Source organism: Dermacentor andersoni, chromosome 8 (assembly GCF_023375885.2).
Source record: "Dermacentor andersoni chromosome 8, qqDerAnde1_hic_scaffold, whole genome shotgun sequence".
Lineage (NCBI taxonomy): Eukaryota > Metazoa > Arthropoda > Arachnida > Ixodida > Ixodidae > Dermacentor > Dermacentor andersoni.
In genome coordinates this window covers 155,394,152-155,419,754 of record NC_092821.1, presented here as the reverse complement: position 1 = coordinate 155,419,754, position 25,603 = coordinate 155,394,152, and the positions used below count along the sequence as shown (strand labels likewise).

Below are 25,603 nucleotides of genomic sequence, written 5' to 3'. Positions count from 1 at the left end.
ATCTTTGGCTGTTTTGTTGTTTTCTTCTGTTCTTTCTTTTTTTCAGTTCAAAGAAGAGTTAAATGAACTTTTGTGGTTATGATGTTGTTTTGAAATATGAAATCTATGTTTTCGGTTATAGGCTTTGCCGTATGAATTTGTCTTTCACTCTAGATATTGTGTTTATTTTTCTTTATCTAACGACAATATTCTTTGCCTGTGTCCCTGCATTCTGTTAAAACGTTTCGTCATTCCAATACGTAGGCCTACGTTGCTACTCAATTTGTTGTGTTACTCTCCTGAAATGTGATGAATGCATTATTGCATGTAGCGTACCGTAAATTCAATGCTAGCCATGCCATGTAACACGTGCCAAGGCCTTCTTCCGCCTGTTTAATTGCAGCTTTTAGCCTAGGCAGCCATCCAGACCGTTCTTGGTGAAATAAATTTAAAATTGAAAAAAAAAATCGCATCTTTCACTTGAGTCGTGCGAACTTTTCTTCTCCCTTATCAAAACGTCTTCTTGCGCGTTCACTTTCATGGAAGAGCCCAGCCGACTAGCCTAATGGTACTATGTTGGACACTGGCGAATTGAACCATGGGGGCGTTTTGGAGCCAATCGGAAGGTATCCATCCAGAGGTAAATGTGGAAGCCGCCGACTTGACTTAAAGAAAGAAGGGGAAACATAATCGAAGCTCGCTGTGGAGACGGCTGGAAGAGAAGGCTAGAAGGGAGGAATAGTATGAATGAAGTGAACTTATTTCAACGGTAAATAATGTAGTTTAGTTTGTAAATATATTTAAAGATTTAAATGTGTCAGAAAGGCCGTAAAAGCCCCTCAAGTCTAAATCAGATGTGCAGTATGGCAATTTCGGCAACGGCCGGAAACAGCATCCCGGAAGCAGACGATCTTGCCGCCGTCGTTCTTGCCGTTCTCGCCAGGTGCCGCGGGCGTCTTGGTGTCGGCCAACCGCATCCTGACCAAGGCTCTGCTCCGGGACGAGAGGCTCAACACGCTGCTCTTTTTCCTCGTGTCTGTCACGGTGGTCATGCTCTGCTTCGTCATCCATCTGGTGCTGCATCGCACCAGGCAAGGAGCTCACCGTTCACCACTGCATAAGGAGGAAGCTGCGTGCTTCCATTTGACATGAGCGCAAAAAGAACAGGCAGGGCACGGAAGAAACGAGAAGGCGCTTTGTCCCGTGCCTAGCCTTTTCTTTAACGTCGTGATGGCTCTTTTTCTTTGCGCTCTTTAATCGTGCAAATATACACCGATCATGCACTCTGAAAGTACGTTTAAGTTCATACTGCTTCCATTTCCCTATGCTCAAACACGCGAGGTATGCATAAATGCTTTCATTAACTGAACCAACCTGAATGAAAGTTATTGCATTTAATAGGAAGCTTTAGCTCGGGTGCTCCTACTTAAACGAACGAGAGCGAATACATTGTTTTACATGGTATCCATGCCTGTCAATTCGATTAGGTTTGTTGCGTCCAAAAGAAAAAAAAGATTATCGATTTAAGCCAGTAGATTTTTTAGTTAGGCGAAGATTTCTTAAAACAAAAATTGCGGAGTCTTGCTATAAAGAGCATTAAGAAAGCGACGCCTCAAGCTTGAAACTCTGCAGTTCAAGAACAGAAGTTCCGTGAAGTGCAACTATTGAAATATCTAAAGCGGAAAAAATTGATGCTCTGTATGCACAGCTCTGAGGCATACAATGTGTGAGTGGGAGTTGTGCAACACCTTCGTAAACATTTCAACACGTCCTCGTAAACTGTAAACTCATATAGTATCGTACTTTTTCATTTATTAAGGATTACGTAGGGGCTGGTTGGAATGTCATAATTACAAAGCAGCGCTGCCGAAGTAAAGAGACACGCAGAAAACGCGAGCACAGGCGATGGAGCTCTTCTGTCGACTGATTTAACAGAGAACAACACGGGAGGAGTGAAATCGCGAGCCGAAGCGCCAAGGCGCAAGCACTACGCGCAGAACATACTTGCATTGGCGTTTCTGATCACGATTTGACTCCTCCCGTGTTGTTCTCTGTTAAATCAGTCGACAGAAGAGCTCCATCGCCTGTGCTCGGGTTTTCTGCGTGTCTCTTAACTTCGGCAGCGCTGCTTTCCAATCATATTGCGCCACTTCAGAAGCTCTCACAGACGCAGTTTACAGAATTGCGATAACTGTTTTTGTGCCGAGTTACTGTTTAGCAAATTTCGTGCTTCTGTTTGATACAACTTGCTTCACATTGCGGATTTCCGCAGGGTAGGTTTGCAACTTCAGGGTCCCTAAACATCAACTTGTCGATAAATTTGGCATCGTCCTGCAATGTGCTAGCTAGCCTCCATGGTTAGCTCAGATGGTGGAGCGATCTCCCCCGGACCGTGCCCCCGGAGAGCCGTTAGTTCCGGGCTCGATCCTCTGGCGAGGACAAATTTTGCTTCAGCTGCGAAGCTTTCTGCCTGAGAAACCCATATTGGCCTTTTTTTATAGCTTCACGCTGCAGACAGATGGGTAACAATTTTTCGTTTGATGAAACTTGCCCTGCTCTTGTGGAATTTCGCTGAGTGCACACAATGAGTCCCTTACAACTTCATCTGTTGAAGGATGGCGGAACGTATTAATATAAGGGTGTGTACTTGATGTAATGCGCTACTGTCGATTCCCATCTAGGAAACGCAGTTTCTCAGATGATGAATACCACGCTTACGCTTGCCAAGCTGGATGATCATTCTCGCTTCCGTGATCAGCCCGATCTACCTGAACGCACTTATTGCATAGCTTTCGCAGCACATCACCTGCTTTAGCGATCAAAACAGAAAACGTCACATAGCAGAAGGTCAAGGCATATAATCAATACCTTATTTGATCCAACATTTACTCCATACGCTATAGTTCTAACATATCAAAAAAGTTAATTGGTATGTAAAAGACGTTGAAGATCACAAGCCAGTTCACTACGAAAAGCGCGGAGTGATACATTTCTACGAGTGTATTACTCAGCCCATGTAGGTTAGTTACTCACAGGGGACCCTGATCCTGAGAAGGAAATTTACAGAAGAATAAAAATATGTTGGAGTACACACGGCCGACATTACCAAAGCTTCACTGGTAGCTTACCACTGTCGTTGAAAAAGAAGCGTACAATCATTGCGTTTTACCGGTGCTAACATTTGGGGAAGAAACTTGGAGGTTAACAAAGAAGATCGAGAACAAGGGGAAGCTTTAGCTCCTGGCCCTTGCCTAAATACATGGGAAAGGAGAAATCGTTTTTCTCGGCAACCACAGCACCAAATTTGGTTATTGTCGCATTTAAAAGAGAAGGTTAATATGTAGTAACCGTTGGTAGTGAATTCTTGATTAGGCCGTCAATTTTATAATAAAGGTTATTGAAAATCCCAAATTTTTAGAAAACGATACTGTCAAGTCTACAACTACGTAAGTCAGCAATAAAAAACGATATCATAATTCTGTAAATTGCATCTAATAGTACATCTACAGCGGACAAAATTGATGTATATACATGGCTCTCAAATAGGCCACTAACATATGAATAGGACTTTCGCAAAACCTTTGTACACAATATAAGAAATTCGCGTCAGGTATGTCATGTCATGATAAGTCACGACATCAATATTGTGACATGTGTGTCATGTAGGTCATGAAACAACCCCCTACGTCTTGGTTCTCTCATGGTCGTTTCGTTGTCGGTAGGCTCCCCGCACACTGCCTCTCATAACATTGATTCCCATAGGGCATGGGATCTGCTTTTTTTTTTATCCATCATGTCATTCGCGTAACAATCAAATAAATGTTCCAAAGAGCCGAACAGTGGGTTACTAAAGAGAGCTCTTTCCGCTTAGTCAGTTTACATTAAAACCCTTCTAAGCGTCTACACTGAATTCACAAGGCAACTGGATGAGATGTGTTTGGGAGGCTTCGAGTTTTAACGCCGTTAGCTATCTTCTGCGCTTGAACTATAGGCGTATTGGATCTTGCATGACCATTCACAGTGTACACGTGTTTGTGGAGTATTCTTTAATCAGAAAGAAAGAGAAAAAAGCTGGCAGAAATAAGTGCGTCGGAAATCTTGATGTGCTCAATTTCACGTCTGTCTCTGTGTGAAGGTTCGTGCGCTTCTACTTGAACCTGTGCGCCGCGGCAGCCGAAGACGGCAGGGCCGACGGACTCGTCGACGACGCCCTTCACACGCGAATCCTGCTGGAGCCTACAGAGGACGTCGGACTGGTAAGGACGTGCTTTGTTTACACTGTGCAGTCTAGCCGCGTCGGGGTCCTGTCGTGGCCACCTTGCAAGCCCACGTCGTGCGGCGAAGGATAACTGGCGTGGCACGTGCACCCAGACACAGTGTTGCTCCGTCGAACACAATGCGCAGTTCTGGAGCACCGAGACGTTAACGCAGGATCCGAAACGTTGTTGCTGAAGCAAGTGAACATTGTCAAAGTAAGCGAATGGCCTTATGCGGACCGCATAAATCTAGTAGTCACTCTAGCAATACTACCGAGGTATACTGGTGACGTCATAACGGTGTTTGATGGTGGCGGCACAAATTATCGTCACCGTGTTTTAGTCATGGCAGCGTGACGACAACGTGTTTAACGACACCTCGACGACGACAGTGCAACGGCGATGGTATGACAACGGCTACGCACCTGCGCTTTCTTTGCTGCTCGTTTTGCTGCTGCGCGGAGGCTAGACGCTCCTCCGGGCATTCTGAAACGGTTTGGACAAACGGGTACATTCGCGCCACGATTTAAGTGAATCGTCTCCTACTTAAAGTGCTACGCAGGGTTACAAGTTATCATCCTCCTTAGCCATGCTTCTCATTGCGATAGCAATTATATAGACACTGCAGGGGCATTTGTGCCGTTGGCGTCGGCGTTGCCGTGAGGTTCCGTATACAGTCCATGGGCGATAAAGTCGTCGCCGCTCGCCGTATGCTGTATGTGCGAGTGAAAACGTGCTAGAGTGAGCCAGCGAACGCGCCTCAATCTCGGTGCGCGAGCGAGGAAGGCGGGTCAGAAGCGCGCCCTCTTCTGCCACGTGCGAGGCACGGAGATGAGACGAGGGAGGGTGGGGGGGGGTTGTTCTACGGCGGCTGCGGCTTATGGCGCAGTCGCGCGGGCGCCTTATCTTGAAAGCGATCTGCCACGTGGCCAAAGTGGGCGCCCGCACGGGCCTTATCTTCAAAGCGATCTGCGACGTTTGCAGAGTGCGCGTAGTGCCGGTACCTTCGTATGCGCTGTGCTTTCTACGTTTCGTTCGCGTTGAAGCGACAGATGCACGAAGGTCAAATCTCTCGTTGCTGCCGCCGCGATTCCTCACTCTAGCGTTTTCACAGCGGGTTTCCGCAGTCATCGAGCGTCTTCAAGGGGAGACAGTAGCGCGATTCAAAGACGGGACAAAAGAAGACACATAGGGACACACACAGCGCTGTGTGTGTCCCTATGTGTCTTCTTTTGTCCCGTCTTTGAATCGCGCTACTGTCTCCCCTTGAAGATGCATTACCAATAAGCCCACATTGCAACCCTCGTGAAATCATCGAGCGTGATGTGTTCATGCTTACCTGTGCGCGCGTGACACCGTGCTTGTCAATTTAGTTAGTAAGCGAATGTTTGCAAGTTTATACCGCCGATAAAACTACTATTCCTGCTTCGTATACAGCTACCTACTAATTTGCTATCGCAATCGATGCTTCGCCTTTAGGGCGAAAGCGGAAGTGCGACGTTTTCTCAAGTCGTTCGCCGAGAGATCGGGGCTAAGCTCCACCTTCACTGGCTCTGCGTCATGATATGACGTCGTGTCGTCCGCTTCCGGTGTCACGGAGCCCTCACCCGAAGCCTGTCCAACCTCTCCGCTAGCCGCCTGGCCGTCGATCTCCAGCGAGAGCTATCCAAGCAACGGGCGTTGCGAGCGTTCGGCCGCAGCGTCGAGCGTGTGCGCTATTCCAGTAAACGCAGGCGAGCTTGGCGTTTTGACGCATGAGCGGAGGCGTAAACGTGAGTGGCCTGCACGGTGCAGCCACGTGGTGGCGCAGAGCTCGCGACCAGCCAAACACAGATATAATATTCATCTAACCAAGTATAAAACACTATAACATTCATTTATATAGTACGGTTTTTATTACTATCCTTAAGGCAGAGCACTTCATATCAAAAAAGGCCAGCTTTCATACTCCAGTCTTGCTGTGCTTGTAGTGGTTATTGAAAAACTCAACATAAGAAATATGTGTGAAATTTTGTTAAGAAACAATAAGAAACGAATGAAGGAAGAAGCAAAATCACGTGAACAGGGAAATTTCTGCATCAGCCCTCGAGAGCGGGCTCGGCGGTCGACACCTTCGCTCGGAGACACGCGAGCTGGCCCTTGTGGTAGCTCCAACTGTTTCACCGACTCTAGCATATATGCGCTGATTGCTTTCTGTTCCGTCTTCTGTCTGGAACATAGCGCCGTGAAGACACTCAGTGCTGCCGTCTATGGGCCGACGCCGCGTGCACAAAATTGTATTGTTTCATTTTATTTGAACGGCTCGCAGCCCTGCTGCCATTCGGTTGTCCGAGCGGTGATTAAGTTTCCGTGGCTGGTTACGTGCCAGGTGCCTTGCGATCGAGACATCCGGGACGATGTTCCAGAGGTCAAAAAGGGTTTATTTACAAATTTACATGAGAGTTTACATGCACTAGCACGAGTTCGAGTACTAGTACGAGCATGAGTAGTATCACACGTACGAGTCGGAGCACACCCCCACAGCGCTCAAAATCTACTTTTTATGCACTTCTTTCTCTTCTTTCTCTCGTCGGGGAAATTCACTGTTCTTCTTGGCCAAGTACAATCGTTGAACCGTTCGCAAAATCCCGCCCATGACGTCGCATCATCCCGCCAGGCTCCGCCTCCAACGTTGCACGTTCGCCCCCGCATACGAGGCAACGACGTGTCCAGCTGCAGATTTGATGTGGAAGTCGTTCTCACGGAAAGCCCTCGACGTCGGCCCCTTTGATCAACTAGTGGGCCATTCGTGCCGGTCCGCCTGTCAGGGTCAGGCTCCGGTATTCACGGTAGCTGCTGATTCCACGAAGGACGGCGGCCGTGGTCGCCTCGACGTGCGCGCCTTTGTTTGCGTGTCACCGTCTGTGTCGGGTCCCGTCTCATCCAGGCGGGCACCCGTCTCGCCCGTCAGCTTTGGTTACGCCGATTTAGTAGCCAGCTCCCTGGCCCTGATAAAACGACGATACAGCGTGAAGGGCCTTTCATAGCTGCACGCTTGCCGGTGAAGCGTTAATCGCCCAGAAGGGATGCCGGGTAGACGATGTTAAACGTCAATCGTAACAGGCCTTGACTCGAACGTCTGCGCGTGTGATGACAACATCACGCATATTATCTGCGTCTATCTATATTAAATCTCCAAAAGTGCTGAGCACTGCGCGAGATAAGGAATGTTGAGAGGTCATTCCCAAATAACAGCAGTCTATGGTGCTGCTTATGTTCTTTCTGCATCTGTCTCCCTTTCCATCTATCCTCCTTCCTCGCATGTGGGGTAGCCGACTGGAACCATCTTTAATTAACCTCCTTGTTTTTTCGGTACCTGTTTCTTTCACTATTTCGTTTTTAAGGCTCCAGTTATCTTCACGTCACCTAATGTCTCTCGAATTCCGCAGCCATATTGTGTTGCGTCAGAAGCTGCAGTCTCAGTTAATTAATGATCGAGTTTTTTAAACATTACTGATAGTAGAGTGACACATTGTCAAAAATTTGCGATATGTCGCAGGAGAGCTGATATTGTAAGGCAGCAAATTTCCTTTCGCTTTTCTACGCGCACGTCGAGAATCCTGAAGGAAAATAAATAAATAGGTAAAATAAAGCCACGCTCTTATTTCATGCGGGCATTCGCGCACGAAACATCGTCCTTGTCTCGCGCGCATCGGAAATGTGTCGCCGCGGCACATCGTCAGAAATACGAAAGACGAATGAAAAGCGTGCTAGGCGCACGACTGCTGTATGGAGCGTCCCGCAAGCCATCCCTCAAAGCAGCGTGATGGGTGACCGAAGCAAAAAGCCACAGAGGATCCATCGCGGACACACACGCGTTTAGGAACAGCCCGCATTTCCTACACACAGGCGTCTTCGTCGACAGTTAACCGCTTTGTTTCCTTTACCGCTTTTCTTTTTCGTATTGTTACTCGGTCGCAAAAATAAAAAAAAGAAGAAACTGCTTGGAATATATGACATGCACTTCACCCTATTCTCTTCCATTTCAACAATTTCCAAAGATTGGGCACTGCAGCGAAAATCAAGCAGCTTGCCGTCGTCTTCGTCAATACGAGAATTGGCCGAGCGCGTGAGGTCTTGGGCCCGTCAAAATAGCCTTACGGTTTATTTACTCGCCACTGACGGCTCCGCTGTTCACGCTGTTCCGCGCTGCCCCCGAAGCGCGTTTGTTCGCGCAGTTCGGACGGCCGTCAAGTTTACAGCCGCCGGAGCAAGCGAGCGAACGAGGGAAGCGCTCTGGGCGCAGTGGCGGCAGTTTGAGCAAATGGGATTTCGTCTTTCGCGCGTCGGGCTGGTTTGTCGCTTCGTTACATTTTCCTCCGTATGGTGCCGCGTATATTTACATTTTCCCTTTTTCGCTGGTTTATTTTGACGCTTCCCGTCGAATTTACGACACCGTTTGCAGGTGTGGATGCAGCAGACGACCGGGTCGACAAACTGGCCGCTTGGAGGTTTAGGGAGGGCTGCGTTGCTTTCCGATGACGTGGGGCATTTTCTTTTTTTGAAGGGTCATCTTCATCGTCATGATCGCTGCTTTTCCGTCTTTCTTTTCGCTTTGCTTCGTTTTTTGTATGCTGATCTGTAGGTAGTCGTGCAGTGACAAACGGCCTCCCCCCGTCCCTTTGTTCACTCAGGACAGCGTCCACTGTTTATTTTGAAGGAAGTTCGTCGCTTTAGAAAATTGGCGTAGTCCTGTTGTCCTTGTATTGAAGGGGCAGCGCCGTCACGACCGCTGTTCGCCATTCTTTGTTTCCTGCTTTGTTTGTTTTTATTATGTTCCCTCGCCTAGGCAGCCACTCAGAAGCAGACGGCCGTTGTTTCGTCCGTCTGCAACGGCACTTATTTTATTTTGAAGGTGAGACGTCGCTTCCGTATGGCCACGCGTTCTGTGCTTTCTTTTTTTTTCTTTCGGAGGGTCATCTTCATTGCCATGACCACGACTGCTGAATTCCTTCCTTGTTTCGCTTTCTTTATCCCTCTTGTTTGTCGTTTTCGCGCGTGTGCGTATCTTTCCATCAGCAAAAGACTCCTCTCTCGCCGATCTGTCGTGCACCCGCCTTTCTTTTTATTGATGTTTTTAAGTCAGGACGTCACTTTAAAAAGATGTTTCTTGCCTTTTGCTTTCATCCTAAAGGTTCACATTCGTTGCCATCACAGTAGTGTCACGTTCCTTCCTCTTTTCGCTTGTTTAGCATTCTCGAACGCATCATACGGTTCCATTCAACAGTAAAACAGCTTCACTGCACATTGTTGCCTTGGGCTGCTTCCTTGTTAGCTTGCGTGGACAACGGTGTAGTAATCTCGCCCCCCAACAACTGGTGCGTTTGCCGCGCGTATCTCTAAAGCATCAAATGCATTCCCCTTCGCCTCGTCCTTCCTATAGTGGAGTGGACCGGACCCAAAGTGCTGTCGTTTCCCTTACCCATACACTCTCTACTGCACCATTTTCGTCCCTATATGAGCCTTGCGTTGACTATTTTTTAAAAATATTTCTTGTCTCTGTTTTGAAAGCTCGCTCGTCGGAATTGTTCCACAGCAGACGCATCCTTGGATGAGGATGAACAGACAGACAAGATTCTTCGGGCGTACATGACCGTTACGTAAAAAGCGCACACCGCTTTTGCGGGTGTATATGCACCTCTCTTTCTTCTTTTTGGAGAGGCGGATAAGGAAATAAAGTAGCCGCCTCTTCTCCTGGCTCTGCTATGAGGGGCGTCGAGTGGGTGGCCCTTTGGTGCGGACGAAGCCGCCAGATGGGTCGAGTAGCCGCCCATTGCGCCCCGCCATTACTCTCCCCGTTTTTATTCGGAAGTGCGACCTTTTGCTTTCTCCGCGCCGTGGCGTTTGACGCATAGTTGTGCATCATTTCGTTATTGACGTTTGCCCTATGTTTACTGCTAGTCTTATTTCGATTTCCATTTTGCCATTCGTTTCTGCTTACGGCCCAAGTGGTTCCCTGCTGTCCACCGTTTCCTTATACCTCTTTCAGAATGTTCGACGTGAATTGCTTGATTCGAGCGTGCCTTGCCCTTCACTTTCCTTCTCGCCGTATTTCTATTCAATTCTCGACGCTGATTCGACGCGTCAGTGGGTGGCGTTAGAAACGCGTCCGAGGCCTTTTGTGCTTTGGTGTGCACGAACTTTACGTTTCCTATGCGTCCGCCCACGTACGTCGCTTTGAAGCTTGAGCATCGAAAATCAGATTTGCGTCTCGCATTCCTCCACGGAGCTGTGACCGCAGTCAACAAGAGAGAGTGTAATATCGTGCCGTTGTGGTTAGTTTTTTATACAAACTCGTTTTCGGTCTAGATCTCGCACCGTATACGTGTCGAAATTGTGGCCGGGCATCGATCAAAAATTTTACCTCGATTAATCGGAACCTTTTTTTCGTATAACTAATTGTACAATTAAATCTGTGGTTAGCGTACACGAGCTAAAAATCACTACTGCTAATTTTTGTACATAAGCGCCGAGGCATAAACGAGCCCCACTATTTGAACTGGCAGTAGCCTTTAATATCGCTTTGGCGACACCTTGCTTGGATGTACAGTGCCCATAAACTGAAACAGTAACGAACGCCTTTATACGCTTGATTACGTGGAAGTGTGACGTGTGCACACTCGGTAGCCGACTTCTCGGCACGGAGATTGTCCAAGATACACGTTCTGATCAACTCAGCCACAGATTACAAGTGAGACTGGAAACAAAGTAATCTATTTGAGCATTTTCGCATTTGATCGCCTTCGAATTTACGAGTGCCGTACAGACGCATGTATGAAGCGATATCGAAGTCATCTGTACCAACTAGCCTAAACTTCATTTCCTTTTGATGTCGAACTCACTGCGATGAAATCATAAGTCCAGCTCCAGTGAGGCTTGACAACTTGTCCCGCTGGCTTGAAACGCTGGCTTTTTGTCTGCACTCCCGAGAGACGTGCGTGACAAGTACCGCGATGCCTGTGTGAGGCCCGTGTTGGTCGGCGTGCCAAGCTTCCCTGCCTCGCTGTGGAAGAGGCTGCCGACGCTCGCCTCATTTCCCTCGTATTAATCGCCATTGAAGCATTGTAATGATAGAATGGAACATTGGGCTAGTTGGTTTACGCCAAGCGTGGTATTAATCAGCGCTAACTTCACGAAACACTGGAACGAAGATCGGAGACACACACCGAGCGCTACAACTACATGCGTTAATCGATTGATCGCCCAGCCCTAGTGGAAATATGTTATGGAGGTGCTTCACAGCTAGCAGACGGATGAATCAATGATGAAGGGATAACGAGGAAGTAGACTTCACCAAAAATACTCTTTAGCTGCGTAACTGCCTCATTCAATATCTATGCATCTGTAGACACTTTTATTTCTTTATTAAATAAGTAAATAAACATTTATTTCCTTGGAATAATACGAGGACAGAGCCACCCACAAAAGCCACTTCCACGAGCAGCTTGATGGGGTAGCCACCCCTGCAGTGACAGCGCGAGCGGGAACGAGGAAATTTAGAAAGTAAAACAGCGGCTGTAGGAGGCGCGACATAAAAAAAGATATGTAATTAGACACGAAGAAATGCTGTACCGTAGATTATGTATCCCGAGCTGTAAACTACCACAAACATGCAAGATTTCGCCCTCTGCAATTATTGGCGGTACATCAAAGAATAACAACTAAAGCCGCGCACGATTACCGCCAGGTATACCGCGTGCTGAAAATTCTGTTACCGAAACATGAGTGATTATTTAAAGGCCTCAGAGAAAGATGGACTGATCATGCCTCGCACTTGTTGAGCAGTCTGAGCAATGTGTGGACTTAATTGATTGCGACTCATAATTATTACACAGGGTCCGTACGTATACACATGTCTGAGAAATGTGCGTTATACAATACATTTCTTTAACGAGGCTAGATTTCTGAAAACAAAAAAAGAAAACTGTCCTCGCTGGTTCTGCGCCTCCCTAATAAAGAAAGCATACGCTAGTGTATGTTTAGGTTCTACCTTCGGTGGTGTGGCGAAAATCAGTGCAGCAAATCACGTTAGGGCTCCGACCAACGCCTGTGCATTACGATGCAAAATACGCGAGACATCGGAGCCCCTTGGCATGGAGCTCCCTGCATCGGAACGGAGCAGCAGTCGAGCTCCGCATCTACTGCACCGGTTTCGATGGAGCTCGTTGGATTGAAGAGACGAAAATGCTGCGGTATGTTGAAAGCAGATTTTTTATTGGGGTTGCAATAACTTTGTTTAAAAATATTGTGGGAAATTGGTAACTAAAAAAAAAAACGTCATGTATCAAGCTTGTACCTCTCTGCATCAAAACGGCAAGTGGGGCCAGTTGGTTGGGATTCATAGTGGTTCGTTACAGCGCAATACAAGACAAGGACACAACAAGATATAAAAACGACGACATGGCGCTGACTCTCAACTGATATTTTATTGAATATATGTATAACATATATATAGGTGCCAGTTTATAACCATGACATGCACGAGGCACATAGATGCATCAAGGCCACTGTGACAATCTGACGCACAACCGAAATTCGCAATTCCTTGTCATGAAGAGTGATAGACGGTTCGCTGATACACGCTTTGTCCCTAATCTTTATATTGTGAGCCTCGGCGATTTCTCTTGTCAATTGGCTTGCGTGTTTAAAAATGACACTAGCTTTTTTTTTTTAAATCGGGGCGACAACCGCACGACTTGCAATGCTCCGGGAGAAGAAGGGGCGCAAGCCCTTGAAGAGATAGCTCATGCTCACGATGTCGAACGTACACACATCGCTTCGTTTGTCCCACGTACTCTCCACTACAAGATAATGGAATGGTATACACAACCTGCTTAGCACAAGGGATGTACCTCTGCACATGTTTGATAGTTCATTTTCCCTTCACTTGCTTATCCTTCAGCAAATTATCAACTAACGGGCATATGCGACCTATCTTATGTTTCACAGAAAAACCAACATCAACGAATATCTATTGTACCTCTCTAACTCGGCAACAAGAAACTATATCACAATTCTTTAATGAAACTAATGCTTTCGTTTCTCGGGGATATTATTACAAGACGTTCCAAAACAATCTCTCGTGCTCACTTACACTCGAGAACGTATGTACGTCCTCGAATGTAAGCGAGCTTACATTCTTACATTCTCGTTTACGCTCATATTGCTATGAGAACGACTGGCCGCTCAAGGCACCTTGCGTGTATTCGCGGGCTTCTTTCACGCTCGCATAAACACTTTTATGTAGCACGTATTGAGCAACGAAAGCTGTATCGAGAGTTTCTCATGTCGCTCTACAATTTCCACATCGACACTTTTTGATCTAATTATAATATTTGAGAAATTAATTAAGACTAATTACGCAAATGCAAGAATAATCTGAGCATCTCCAAGAAACGGCAAACAACAGATACGTGCCCAGATACGTGGTATTTGCATAATTTTAAATCTTGGTGCATGATTGTTGGGAGACCCTCTATAAATACACGGGAAAGGAGAAATCGTCTTTCGAGGCAGCCACAGCTCCAAATCTAACGAGATTTGTTGCACTTAAAAGAGAAAGTTAAACTCTAGTGACGATTGATAGCGAATTCTCGGTTTATGTCGCCAATGTCTTAGTAAAAATTATTGAAAATCGTAAAATTTCCGGCAACGAAGCTATCAAGTTTACAACTCTACAAGTCAGCGATGCAAAATGATATCGCAATTCTGTGAATTTCGTCTAACACTACATCTAAAACGGCCAAAATTGATGTATTATACGTGGCTTTCAGGTATACCACTAATATGTGAGTAGGACTTTTGCAATACTCTTGTAAACAATGTAACAAATTCACGTAAGATATAAAATAACATATCAAACGTGTGCGCTTTGGATGCTGTAACGCATGCAGTTTACAGAACTACAATATCTGTTCCTGGTGCAGAGCTACAAATTTGTGAACTTCTGCCTTCTGTTTTTTCCCAGTTTACCAATTTTAGAAAAATCTCTTTTAAAAGCTGCAGCGTATATCCAACGAGTTGGAATCTGTATGCAGTGGCACTTAGTGTGAGTGCATAAAGAGTCCAAACACGCACGCACGCACGCACGCACGCACGCACGCACGCACGCACGCACGCACGCACGCACGCACGCACGCACGCACGCACGCACGCACGCAGAAACACAAATTATACCGAACTTTCTGCTAAGCGGAGTTGCTGACTGCTAGCGCGTACGACGGACGTCTTGAACGCATCGTGGTTTCAGCGGCAAGATGCGCTTACGTACGTAATGCAATTCAGATCCGTTCTTCCTCGTGCAGCTGCCGATGCGCGGAGCTTTCTGTCTATTTTTATTTCTATTTTCTTTTCTCCGCACGGTCGGCTCCGCCGCCGCCACAGATGATGATTTATTGGCCTCCGCTTTGAAACGGGGCGGTGACAAATAGTCACCTAGCCTGCTTGACCCAATCAACTATACTGTACGTGTCCTTCATTCTAGCATTTTATTACGATAGCAATTATTTGGACAGCCAGGCTCAACTGTGAGGTTCCCTGTAATGTCCGAAGGTGATAATATCGTCGCCGCGCTCCATATGCCGCACATGTGAGTGGAGGCGTGCGAGGAAAGTGAGGAAAGCGGGGAGAAGCGCGCCGCCTTCCGTCGCGCGCTAGGTACTCTCGTACACAAAGGAGGAAAGCGGGGAAGAAGCGCGCCGCCTTCCGTCGCGCGCAAGGTACTCTCGTACACAAAGGAGGAAAGCGGGGAAGAAGCGCGCGACTCCGGGCTGCCGGGCGCGCCCGGCGGGGTCGCTGTATCTTGCAAGCCATCTGCTACGAGGGCAGAGTCCGCCGTGCGCTGCGATTTCGTCGCTGAGTTCGCGTCGATGCTAGAGGCAGGCAGAGCACAGGTGAATTCGATCGCTGCTGATGCCGCGCTTTCCCACTCCAGCGTTTTGACAGCGAGTTTCCGCGGTCATCGAGTGAGATCGGTTCATGTTTGTTTGAGCGCGTGACACCATGCCTGTTAATTTAGGTAGTATGGCTATGTTTACAAGCTTATACAGCCGATAAAACTAATATTCTTACTACGTAAAGCTTTCTACTAATTTGCTATCGTAATCGATGCTGCGCGTTTCAGGCGAAATTGCGACTTTTTTGTATACGTCTTTATAATCTTTCTTCCCTCTAATCTTCTCCATAAGCCTTGTATCGCTACCTATGCGTGTAATGTAGGCAGTCATATCAAATTCTTTCCTGCTTTTTTTACCAATATTCTAAGCGTCTCTTGCTTATCTGACTGCTTGCCGGCTAATGCTTCTGTCCACCTTAAATTCAAGCGCTCCTGGGAAGTGTACGTTACTTCCGGGTCTCGCTGGGTTAATTCGTGCGGGTTACATTAGTATTTGCTGAGCGGTCTCCAGATTTTTGCTCCCGCATATACATGCCTCATCTTGCTGTGAATGTTTGCTCTGGTATGTTTTTGTCCTTAGGCAACTAGCTAGAGCCTCAAATAGCCTAGGCACTGTTCTTTGTGTTATCGTACATGGTTTCCATTCTAATTTCTTTCTTCACATTCTTGTAAATCTCTATGGCCGTTTCTATTTTTTGCATCGAATTCGCTGTCTCTGCTTCACTCACTTTCTTTCTGAGGACTCCTGGTTTAGAATAGTGAACTGTTGGGCTAGTTGGTTTTACATGATTTTTGCAAAGCGGAGCGCCGAAGCGTTGCGGAAGAAAGCGTCTATCCTGTCGAGGTCTCCTTCTTGCTGCAACCCTTCTGCACTTCTCTTTGCAAAAATAGACTCCTGGTTGTACCCATACCGCTACCTGTGCGAGTTGGCACTGTGCCTATGACGTCATCCGCCGCTCGCCTATTCTAGGTTATCTCGCATCCGCGGATGCGTGGAGGCGAGCGTCATCTGGTGGTGCTGCGAGGAACCCAGCGGCGCGCGTACTACGCTGTCAGGGGCCGGCCCATTAGGCAAAGGAACAGCCAGGCAGCAGCTACGGTCAGGAAACCCGGCGAGGTTCGCAGAGGTTCACTTTCAATTATTCAGGCCTTAAATCAATATTCCGCTGCCAACAGTCACTAGAAATTAGCTTTCTCTCTCAAATGCAAGAAATTTAATTGAACGTGGTTCATTGGTTATCTCAGAAAAGCCTTTCTGCGTTTTACATGTATATTTGAATAGGCGGCATCAGAGTTGGGTTTCGAAGCTAAAGTTTCCTCTTAAAGATTTGTGGTTGTATATGTATCTTTGCTGAATTCTTTTTTTAACTTCGGCTCTAACCTAATCTTATATCTTGCAAGTCACAAGATACCTTTCCAGGTTCTTTTACTCTTCTAAAGTACTGTTCTAGAATGGGGGCGCTGCCCATCACAATGACGTGTACGACTGCTTGCTGCTGCACGTGTTCAGGACCGAAATAATCAACGTGATTTAGGCATCCTCGCCGAAAGCAGCACAGGGGTTTTCTTTTTCTAATAAACTTTTTATTGTGTCTGTCTCTGGCCTGAATTCAACGTTTACTGGGATACTCGTCTATATATTCACATTTTTACGTGTCAATCGGTAAGCGATGTACATTTTGTTAGTGTCTAGAGCAAGACTGCGTTGGGCTCAGCAGTAGAGCCATACAGAAACATATAAGTTGTGGGGGTCTCGCACGTGCCCTTGGGGCAAAGGAACGACATCACAATAGTGCAAACAATCACAAGGGCATTTATTGCACCTTTCGTACACCAGTGTCTGCTAGCCTAACCACAGAACATGCCGATGGGGGCGCGACAAATCTAGGAAGTCCAACTCACCGCGACTGGATATCGAGCGGATATGTTCGCTCCGTGCTGGACACCAGTGCCTGGTCGTTCGCGTGTGCGGTCATGCGAACGGTGGCGCGTTCGAACGATCGTGTTCGTCCAATTCCGGTGTCCTGCTCCTAGGCCTCGCGAGACGGTCTCGCAGAAGCATGGATCGGCGCGCTCGCGGAGCTTGCCGAAGAGGAACAGCGTTTTCCCTTTTGCGCCGTTGGGTGTCATTAGCAGCACAACACTCGCGCCATCTTCCGTGCTACTCTGCAACCACACCAACCGCCGCCATAAAGCCACGCGGCAAAGCCGGATTACGGGAGCCATGCGGGGAAAACATCATCAGGGGACGCGTGAGAGTCGCGCATCCCCACAAGACCGGACACTCCCGTAGTGCCCTGCGGCTGACCTGATTCAGTGCCGCCAGCGTCCTGAGCGGCTGGTCATGCCGCTAATATTGTCTTCCGATATTTTAACGCGATAGCGTTAAGGATCTTTGTATAAGTTAATAAAGTGTTAATACGCCTACTAGAGTTACTGCCACACGAAGCCACATTCTCGACTTATTATTTTTAAACTCTAAAATAGAGTGCTCCGAGGTAACTTCTTTGGACGGAATTTCTGACCATGAACTCGTGTTTGCGACCATTCGATTAAAAAAACTGGCGGAAGCAAAGGAGGACCCTATTTTTGTGAAAGACTTCAACCGAGAAGATGATACGAGTATCTTGGACTATTTAGAAATTAATTTCGACAATTTCGGTGCTAATGATAATGTAAATGTATTGTGGTTCAGGATCAAGTCTACATGTTTGCACTGTTTAGATCGTTTTGTGCCGCACAAGGTTAAGAGGAAAAAGAATAACTTTTGGATCACTCGAGACATCACTCATGTTAAAAGAAAACTAAAGCGATTAAGGCGGATGCCCCAGCGACCGGTTTCGGGCGTATCTGTTCTACGTGCCGAATTGAAAAACAAATGAAGCAAGCCAAGGACTTTTTTCTCTTTGTTACAATAACGAATTTTTTAAAGGAAGCGCCTAGTAAATACTGGAGATTTCCAAGGCCAGTCTAATTGCATATCGCTGGTTATTAACGGCTCCTATGTTACGCATGCATAAAAGGTGGCAGATGAATTTAATAGGTATTTTCAATCAGGTGTTGCGCAGAATGGTTACGATTCGGCCCATGGACCAGAGAGGGCTCACAACGTCATGAATAATCTTCATGTCTCTCAGGGAGGAGTATTAAACTAATTACTGGATCTTGATCCCAAAAAAAGCAAGCGGCCCTCATAACATACCCACAGCGCTTCTTTTCCGTTATGCGGAATGGGTATCCCAGTACTTGTGTGTGATGTTTAAAGCCTCACTATCCCAGTGTGTACTTCTTTCTGACTGGAAAATCGCTCGCGTTAGACCGGTTTTCAAGTCATATGATCGTTCAAATCCGCCAAACTACTGTCCAATATCCCTCATTTCAAAAATGTGAACTGTTCGAACATCTAGGACCCTATAACGTAAAACTATTCCAATATGATTTTATTGCAATCTTCTGACGTCAAATTTGCGTAACCGCCGACGCAAGCATCGGGCAGTCACCCACAGGGTTGTCTGAACAGACCAATCAAACGCTATCTTCGTTCATTGGAGGTCACTTTTGTTTGCTTGAAAAACCAACAACAATGCGTAGACTGAGCGGTTTGTCTTATCTAATTGGCTGACAACAGGCGAGGAACACACTCAATTGGAGAGGGATTCGATGGGGCCGAGCCACCGCACTGAATATCGATAACCGGTTGAAGAGGGTGGTGCCGGCGTCTGCGATTGGCCCGCTTTCCCTTACTTAGCTTGCGGTGGCTGGTCGAAAATCACGGCGGCATGCAACGGAAGCTTCAGAATGAAGCTAAAAAGGATCCTCAGCAAAGAGAAGTTGGCTGAGTGAGGTCGTAAACAGGCCGAAAGTGCTCGAAAACGTTACATGGCCACGCAAAAAGATTTATAACACGCAAATGAACCCATGCTCTCTGGCAGGTGCGAGTAGCTAGTGCCTGAGCGATCGGCGACAGCCATCCTTTATTCCTTTTCGAACGGGGCAGCCTGCGGCTATTCAGAAGAAAATTCAGTTTCGTTCGGCATATTAACGCATCTTTAACGCGTACACGTCACTTTGGCGCGCTGAGGTTTTGCGGTTTTGTGACGTCGCGTGACAGGCAGGAGAAGTGCGTGCAGCTTGAAAACTTTTGACCAATAGCAGAGGGCTAATGGCGAAAAGGCATCGAATCAGAAATAAGAATTTTTCTTTTGCTCGGTCAAATAATGCATGATCAGTGTGTACACGTCATATCAGATGGGGAGCTATCGCGGTTTTCGTGACGTCGCGTGACAGACAGGTGAAATTGGGGTGGTCCAAAACAGTTTCTGACCAATCGGGGAGGGCTGATTGCAGAGTTGGAATAGAAAAGTTTGAAATAGTTTTACATTATAGCGCTCCTGACCTGCAAACATATTAGCCAGTTTTTAGAAGATAACAAGCTTTTATCAGGTGCGCCGCATGGATTTCGGCCCAGACTATCTACAGTCGCAGAGCTAATAACGACTTGCCACGATTTTTTTCTTGCAATCCACAATAGGGACAGGTTGACGCAATCTTCCTGGATTTCGCCAAGGCGTTCGATAAAGTACCGCACAGTAAACTTCATCAAAAGCTTAATAACGTTGGAATCAATAGCCAACTTGTTCATTTATGAAGGCTTATCTTGACAACCGTTTTCATTATGTCCAATTTGATAACGGCATTTCAGAACTTCTCCCAGTCGCATCAGGTGTGCCCCAGGGCTCCGTTCTGGGACCTATCCTATTTCATATTTATGTTAATGATATTGCAAACGTTGTCGACCAGCATATAAAATCAAACTCTTCGCAGATGGCTGCGTCTTGTACACATTGGTTCAATCACCCGCCGACCAAACTCGATTTAATGACAATTTAACTAGTGTTGTTAATTGGTGTAAGGACAGGGAGATGGTTCTAAATATAAAATGCGGTGTACTGCGTATTTGTAACAAGACTACTTCCATGACTCACCCTTATTATATAGAAAACACACCAATGAGGAAAGTACCAGAAATCAAGTACTTGGGAGTAACAATCACGTGAACGCTACGTTGGAACGACCACATAGATAACATATATAGTACCGCACTTCGAGCCCTACGAGCCATTCGACGCAAGCTTTACAACGCGCCGCTCCAAGTTAAGCTGACGGCTTATAAGATTCCTTGTTAGGCCCAGTTTAGAGTATGCATAAACCGCGTCAGAGTTGGGCCCGAGCTAAAAACTTCCCTTTAAGCGTCCTCCAAATTTTAATGCGACAGCGTTAAGGAGCTCGTGACGCAGAAAAGCCAGAGTCGTCGGCGTTGGTGGCGTTGGCCGTGAACGAAAAATCCCGGCAGGCAATTCATAAATAAAAACAACTTGCAAGATGGGCTGCGTGGGAATCGAACCAGGGTCTCCGGAGTGTGAGACGGAGACGCTACCACTCAGCCATGAGTTTTTTTCTTTACTGTACTCAACCATGAGTTCGATGGTTCAAAGCGCGACAAAAGCGCCTCTAGTGAATGCGGTGTTGCCTTAGAAACGTGCCGTATAAAGTTATACTGCGGTGTATATCGGTAATTATGAGCATGTATATTACAGAATTCGCAGTTAAACGAGTAGCGAAGTACGTTTCCGCTACATTTCTTCTGCGCTTGGCGCACACGCAAAGCCATATTGTGGCAGACACAGAAGACCCCCCCCATCGCAATTTACGGCGCTGCCCCGACAGGTGGCGCGCCACTCACCCGCTTCTCCCCTTCGTCTCGTTTGAGCGCATTGGGGCCGTGCGGGGACCGGTGCGTGCGGGGACCCAAAGCTGTGCTGTGGACTTAGAAGTGTTGTAAATGAAAACTATGTCTTTGTGTGACTCAAGAGCATGCCGAGCGAATTAGTGGGTGGTGCGAACGGGGTGCGATAACGCCACCGCGTTCCACTCTTGAAGGCGAAGCTTAAGCGTCCTGCAATTTTTGGGACGCATGGCCTAGCTCTGTTTTCGTTTCGGTTTCGATAGCGATGCTTTCGATTCTGGTTTACCTATGGTTGTTTAAATTTTCAACTACGTCGTTTATAGCGGAGCGCAATAACTTTATTATTTCATATTTAAGCGCGTCGTACATACTGACGCAAACAATCAAAATTCCATTTCATTAATATAAAACTGCACAACTTTCTCATTATTTACCCGCGAAAATTCTGGACCCATCTAACACAAATTAATGAAGGATCCTATACATAAACTGACAATAAATGACGTGGACGTTAGTGACAGTCAATAAATACCGGCAACATTTAGTGTCGATTTTTCTTCTGTGTTCCTGCGTGATGTTCGGTCTACTGATGTCAGATCAATCAGCTTTCCGGTACCTGATTTTAGTGTAACCGAACAAGGCATTTTTTCCGCCCTTCTTCACCTGAATACAAAGAAATCGGCTGGACCATATAATATTCCGAATACGTCTTTTTTTTTTCAGATACACGGAATGGTGTGCGAAATTCCTCTTTATTATTTTAAGTACTAGTCTACATGAAGGTGACGTCCCCAGTGATTGGAAACTTGTTAAGGTTATTCCCCTGTGCAAATGTGGGAATAAGTTGCACGTTGCTAATTACAGGCCAATTAGTTTGGTGTGTCCTGCAAGTAAGGTGATGGAACACTTCGTTATTAAACACATCGCCTCATGCTTGGAAGATCACCTTTTTCTGAAGCTCAACATGGATTTCGTCGCGGGTTATCTGATGTGACGCTTAATACACGCTACCAATGATTTCTGCACAACCCTTGACAAAACAGGACAAACAGATGCCACTTTTCTGGACTTTGAAAAAAAAAAAAAAACCTTGGGCGGTGTACTGCATATCACACTTTTACTAAAACTTAGACACACCTTACAGGATCACCAAATTTTACAATGGCTTGATTCATACTTATCTCACCGGCACCAGTACGTCCAGATATCTAGTTCATCTATCGCTTCAGCATATTCAGGAGTGCCACAGGGCTCAGTCCTAGGGCCACTTCTTTTTCTTATATATTTAAATGATCTCAAGCTTGACTCTCCTGTGCGTGCCCGCTTTTTTTGTTGTTTTGCAGACTGCGTAATTTATGCGAGTCTTACTGAAGGTGACCAGCTCATTTTAAATAACTACTTATGTGCTGTTAGTAATTGGTGCCAAAACTGGACGATGACATTAGATGTCACAAAATGCAAACAAATGACCTTAACCCGAAAGAAAGATCCACTGAAGTATTCTTACAAAATTAATAGCGCTTCTCTCGAACCAGTAAAGCAATTCAAGTATTTTGGAGTAACGACCAGCGTGAACTTCAGTTGACGCTCACATATTAAAAACACAGTTTCAGTGCCATACGAAAGACTACGGCTAATGCGACACTGGTTAAAACACGCAGCCACTAAAACAAAATTTGTAGCTTATACTTCACCCATGCGTCCCTTACTGGAATATGCTGACGTGGTCTCTGATCCGCACATTAATTAAAACGGATGAAAAAGTATTGTAAAAATTGTGGTGTATGGTGTACACCACGCCTACGGAAGACAGCTATCGATATTCGATCTTCTCAGCCGCCCCGGTCTTCCCTTCTTCGAATCTCCTAAAAAACTGCATCGTTTCAATATGTCATTTATAATAATTAAGAATCATACCCAAATAAAATTCCATACTCATCTGCAGTACAACAGAACACGACAGACTCGTCACAAAAGAGATAAAACAATTATAATGCCTCAGTGCAGAACCAATGCATACAAGCTGTCCTTCTTTCCAAGAACGATACCTGACTGGAACAAGTTACCTTACGATGTGGCCACCTTATCACCCGATGCATTTTTTTCAGCAGTCAGTTCTAGCCAATAAGTTTTGTGTGCTCGGGTTTTCACAGGTATGCTTTTGATTTTCGGATTTGAATGTAACGCGTTTGTACCTTATTTTAGTTGTTCCTGATTTACTCCACAGAAACTTTACTGTGTGCCTACGTGGTTCTTTGTCGCACTTGTTATTGTTGTTGTTTTATTGATGGACCATTAACATGTAAACGTCATGTGCCCCCTCCTGCCTTGGTTACCAAAAGGCGGCCGAGAGTATTGAATAAAATAAATAAAAATAAACTCGAGGATCGCAACCTTTTTACTGGAAGAACCGCCAAGCTTCTCCAGCAAGCTAAGCAAGGCTGAATTAACTCATGCAGATTGGAAAAATAATGTGATCAGAGTTGTTCCTATCGCTATTTATTTGCCGTTCTTGAGCCGCTTTTCTCATCTGCACACAATAGGAAGCAATGGTTCCAAACAAAAAAAAGGAAATTTTTTATTGTTTACATTGGGAATTTCCCAGAAAAGATGCCGGATCACACGCCTGATAAAGACACACACAGAGAGAGCAAACACAACAAGAATGTTTTAGCCACGACAAGCAACGCGCCAAGTAAAACTGGCGCTTGCGAGTCGGCCCAGGCGCATGCACCGTGCATACACAGCGAGGTAAACAGCCTTCTCAAAACAATCCTAAATGCGCATTACACTGCTCGAGCTGCGCCAAATAAAACGTTTTTCTGATGATACGGCTGAGCCACACAAATTCTGTGCTTTAAACCGACGGTGTTGCGAGTGACTTGTGGAAAATTTCGCGTTGTAAGTGATGCAGATGCTCTTCCGGAAAGGACGGGTGCAAGAACGAACGAGTGGCGGCATGGTAAACGGGCGCCACGGCTCATGTTCCGTACTACATTTGTAAAATACGCTCACCCAGCGTAACAAACGTCTTGCTAAGAATGTTGTTAACGCAAGAAGCAGCAAAATTATTTCTTCATTCAAAAGGAAGCAACGTACCGCAAAGGCGAGGTGACGCGTGAGAAAGCGCGGTGGGGTGGGCGTAATCAGCGGCACATGACTGGCGCAGCATCAACGTCTCTATGGAAACGAGACGCGTGGACCTAAGCCGGTGGAGGTATGATAAGCTGTCTACCTTTGAGGTCAAGTGGGAGCGTACATCACTACGCCGTCACTACGCTACCTGGCGGGTGGTCGGACCTTTACTTTTTCGACCGTGAAACGGTTCCAGTGGCCGCTCTTTACGTAGCAGGCATGTTTCTCTATGGTGGAGCCTCATAACCCTATAGTTACGCGTGCGCGTATATGCCCCCTCTTTAAGATTCGCCATGAGGATGTACGAAGCTCGGCGATAAAAGTTTACACAGCGCCAAGAAGAGGTCAGCGGCGCAGCTGTCACAGCGGATGATGAATGGCCGATAGAATAGGCGAGCGGCACTGCGTATGACGTCATCGGCACAGCTGGCGCGGAACCAGCTCCCAGAGGTAGCGGTAGTACAGGTAGCACACATAACTCGCTCAGTAGCGGCAGCGGGTCCCCGGAAATAAAAGCTTGGAGGAGATGCGCGAGTCGGAAGAACGAACAACAGCAGCGTATCCTAGTGAATGAGACGTGAAATAACATGGTTCGTTTAATAATGTACGTAATTGTGCTATCTTGAAGTGGGCTAAGAAATGAGGAAAATAATTAGACAAACAATAACATAGACGATAAGATAAATGAGATAAACTGTAAGAGAATAATTAGATGAACAATGACGGCAGAAAGTAGAGAAATACGGTTTCACTGCCTGGAACGAGGGTCGTTTTCATGCTGTATGGTCTCCCAGCTAACGTTTAGCCAAGCTGTTTAACAAAAATGAATGATGAGAAAACGTGGTGCGAGATACTATTTTTATTCCGTGGGCGGCTCGACCATCTTTGCAACCGGCTCCATCAAGATGTGCGAGAAAATCGAGTCTACAAACAGGCTTTGTCGCCAGATGGCGACACTCCTCCGCCCAGTGCTCTTTTGGCTTGGATCTGTTGCTACGGGCGTTCCTTGAAGGGGGCTTCGCCGTACAGGAAGGAACCAGCTGACTTTGCGTTTGAAATATAAAGCATGACAATGCTGCGAACATCGCTGTAAGGATCGAGACTTGATTACGTTTCGGGGAAGCACTGGGGTAGCCGTTATTTTTGCGAGCAGCATGGGTTTTTCATGCTTAGATGAGGAAGTCAGCGGAAGTAGAATTGAGAGCGTCGTCTGCTACGCATACGCTTGCGCATGCTGTACTATGTTGAAGGGGCGCGCGAGTCCGAAACTGACTTCATCGCTTACCGCTTGACGGCGACGCGCTTACGGATAGCTGAAAATGTCTGCACGTGCTACCAAAGACAGCGGAGTTGCGCGCCATCTTGCGCGCTTAAGCATCCGCACCAAGGTCGATCCAAATAAGTCGCGAAGCTTTGGGCGAAGAGCGGTTCAGAACGAATTGCCACCGACATCAGCAAGGGTGGATATGGGAGCAGCGATTGAAGCGTGAATAAGTTTGGAGGGAACAAGCATTCGGGAAAGAAAAACAAGCTTGTTTTTAATTAAATCGAGGC

General features: G+C 46.5%; 1 protein-coding gene across 2 annotated transcripts in view; it reads left to right on the top strand.

Annotated features, from left to right (window-relative positions):
• Ent3 (equilibrative nucleoside transporter 3) overlaps positions 1-25,603 on the top strand; it is a 355,337-nt gene that overhangs the window by 33,746 nt on the left and 295,988 nt on the right. For both annotated transcript variants that reach the window (XM_072290073.1, XM_072290074.1), the window contains 2 exons: positions 923-1,070; positions 4,115-4,235. In XM_072290073.1, the coding sequence (XP_072146174.1) occupies positions 923-1,070; positions 4,115-4,235 (269 nt within the window). The remainder of the gene's footprint in view (positions 1-922; positions 1,071-4,114; positions 4,236-25,603) is intronic.